Source organism: Hipposideros armiger, unplaced genomic scaffold (genome assembly GCF_001890085.2).
Source record: "Hipposideros armiger isolate ML-2016 unplaced genomic scaffold, ASM189008v1 scaffold_51, whole genome shotgun sequence".
NCBI classification, from domain to species: Eukaryota; Metazoa; Chordata; class Mammalia; order Chiroptera; family Hipposideridae; genus Hipposideros; species Hipposideros armiger.
In genome coordinates this window covers 5,336,288-5,339,637 of record NW_017731401.1, presented here as the reverse complement: position 1 = coordinate 5,339,637, position 3,350 = coordinate 5,336,288, and the positions used below count along the sequence as shown (strand labels likewise).

Below are 3,350 nucleotides of genomic sequence, written 5' to 3'. Positions count from 1 at the left end.
ATTAGAAGGAAATAGTCACAAGTCACATAGCCAACACAGTTCTTCTATCCAGAATATTTGAAGGGTTCTCTAAACTCAAAGATAAGAAAACAACCCCAATTTTTTTAAATGGGCAAAAATTTTGAACAGATACTTCACCAAAGAAAGTGTATGAATAGCAAGCAAACACCATGAAATGATCCTCAACACCAATAGTCAACAGGAAAGTGCAAATTAAAACACAATGAGATACCATCACAAACCTATTAGAATGGTTATAATAAAACTTAACAATAAAAACTGATAATACCAAGAACTGGTGATGAAGAGAATCAATTGGATGCTTCATACATTGCTAGTAGTAATGCAAAATGGTATGGCCACTCTAGAAAATTTAGCAATTTTTATAAAGTTAAGCTTACACTTACAATATGACTCCCCAGTCTTTATCCTACATATCACCCTAGAGAAATTAAAACTCTTGGTCACACAAAAACCTGTGCATGAATATTTATAGAAGCTATTCATAATTGTCAAAAAGTGGAAATAATCCTAATGTCCTTGAATGGGTGACTGGACAAACAATCTGTGTTATAACCATTCAACAGAGTCTTTCTTCCAGTAAAAAGAAATAAACTATTGATCAAAGACATTATGCTTAGTGAAAGAAGCCACACTCAAAAATGTTATGTACAATATGGTTCCATTTATGTGGCATTCAGGAAAAAGCAAAACTACAGAAACAGAACAAATCTATGGTCACAAGGGGCTCAGGGCAAGTGGGGGGGTTGACCACAAAGGGGAAGTGTAAGGGAAATGTTTCAGTTGAGAAGACTCTTGTATGTGCTGATCATGGTAGTTGGTAGTTATACGACCCTGTGAATTTGTCAAAACTCACAAAACTATATACAAGAAAAAAATTTGAATTTTACTGTATGTAAATTAAAACTAAAAATAGAAAGCTAGAGTGGCTATATTAATATCAGAAAACAAGAGCAGAAACCAGTGAAAGAGAAAACAGAAAAACAATGAAGAATATAAATTTAGCCAAAAGCTGGTTCATCAAAAAGTTAAGAAAACTAATAAACCTCTTACTAGATTGTTCAAAAAGAAAAAAAAAGACACAAATGAATGATATCAAGAACAACAAAAGGACCATCACCATAGATTGTACAGACTTTAAAAGTATAACAAGGAAAAATCATGAACAACTTTAGGCCAGGGAATTTGACAACTCAGATGACATGAACAAATTCATTGAAAGACATAAACTGACTAAGCTGATAACTACCCGTAGATAACCTGAATTGCCCCATATCTATGAAAGATAATGAATTGGAAGAGGAGGACCTTCCTATAAAGAAAACCTGGCCTAGCTGACTTCACTGGTGAAATCGACCAAAGATTTATAGAAGAAATAATACCAGCTCTATCCAAGCTCTTCTAGAAAATAGGAAGAAATACTTCCCAGACCCTTTAATTATTTCATAGTTTTTAAAACATCAAGTGGAGAGCAATGCTCTCATTACTTACAAGGCCCCCAAATCGAAATCATTGCCCAGGAACTCCTCCAGTAGACTTGTATCCAGGGCTGGGTTCCCCAGAGTGCCGCTGGCCCCCTGAGCTGCAAAGACAAATAGAAAATCTAGAGATTCATGAAGATTTCAAAATGGCTAATGACCAAAACACTGACATGCTTGCACCCAAGAATTTCAAAGCAACTAAATGGCATAATGCATTTGTTGAGTGGTCTTTCTTCCATTTAAATATTTCCTTTAGAAATCTCATTAGATGTCGCCCTCCTCCAGCAGCCTTCCTTAACTGTCCAAGGCTGGTTTAGATGACCTTTTTTATGTACTTTCTTTGACACCATGTGCTTTGCCTTATATACTATTATATTATAATTGTTTGTTTTTGTGTTTGTTTCTCTATCTAAAGTTTTTAAGGGCAGGGACTGTGTCTTTCTTATTGTAACCACAAGAGTCTATGGTATAAAGAAGGCAACAATAAACATTTATTGGATGGATGGATGGATGGATTTTTTTTTCCAATTAAGTTGAACAGGTTCAATATAGTGCTTCATATTTTGTTAGATTTCCCACAATATAACACAATATTTCTGTCCTTTTCCTTGGTTTAAAAAAAAAGAAAATAAACTTATTGTTTTCATTCTGACCATAATAAAGATGTTAGATTTTTAAAAGAATACAAAATAGAGGAATATTTTATAAAGAAGACAAAACAATCTTTATTTGCAGATAACATGACTTTACCTAGCAAACTCGAGAGAAACAATTAGAAATAATTAGGAAATTCAATAGAGTAGTTGGTTAAAATTAAATATAAAAACTACTTTCTTATATATATTAAAAAAAACAACCAGTCAACCATTTAATAAATATAAAGAAAAAAATAAAATTCCACTAAAAAAAAAGCATAAAATATCTAAACATATATTGAGGGACAATTTTTTTAAAAGCTTAAAAAACTGTATGAAGGGTCATAAGAGATTTGAATAAATGAAAAGAACTACATTGTTCTTAGACTAAAAGACTCAAATTTGCAAAAACTTTTATTATATATCATTTAGGACATTTGTCAAACCTATATATTCATTTTCTCAGAACTTTCCCCTTATATTTGTAATACACAACCTCTACAGGCACCTGAATCAGGGAGAACCAATCCATTGGTTGGCCAGTAGCCAATTCAATTATTTCTCCCAAGAATTTGAACTAATAGACTTTAAAGCTGGTGGTTGAGATTAAGTCACGTAATAGCTAAGGCAGAGGATGAGAGTGACAGCCTTAATATTTCTGCCACATTTACCCAGGTCTTTCTTGATTTTTAACCCTTACCTAGCCTGGTTGTTTCACTTCTGCTTTAATTACATGACAAACTCTTTATATACCCAATAAACCCTTTTGAGTTGGTTTGTATGTTACCTGAACTCAAATAATCTCCAAGTTAAAGAATTCTGAAATTATTCTGAAAAAATAAATACCCCCAAATCACCCAAAAAAAAAATACGGAAGGGGGATAAAAGAGTGACAAGAAACACACAAATGGACACAAGCAAGTCTAGGGCATATCAAATATTACATATATATGGAATACATAAAAACTTTTAGTACATGATAAACATATCCTTTAACACCAGTGAAAAAAAGGTTGGCTATTCAATAAAGTTGTGCAGATAATTGGCTAGACATTTGAAAGAAAAAAACTTGGATCATTTCCCTGCTTCCACACCAAAATTCCAGATAGATCAAATATTTCAACATACATAAATGAAACCATAGAAAGAAAGTCTGAGTGAATATTCTTCTTTTTTTTTTAAAGATTTTATTGGGGAATTGGGGGGATGGGAA

General features: G+C 32.7%; 1 protein-coding gene across 1 annotated transcript in view; it reads right to left on the bottom strand.

Annotated features, from left to right (window-relative positions):
* Nucleotides 1–3,350, bottom strand: part of MYRFL (myelin regulatory factor like) — a gene marked incomplete at its 5' end in the record, with an annotated part of 131,359 nt that overhangs the window by 123,717 nt on the left and 4,292 nt on the right. The window contains one exon of the mRNA XM_019640517.1: nt 1,513–1,603. Within this exon, the coding sequence (XP_019496062.1) occupies nt 1,513–1,603 (91 nt within the window). The remainder of the gene's footprint in view (nt 1–1,512; nt 1,604–3,350) is intronic.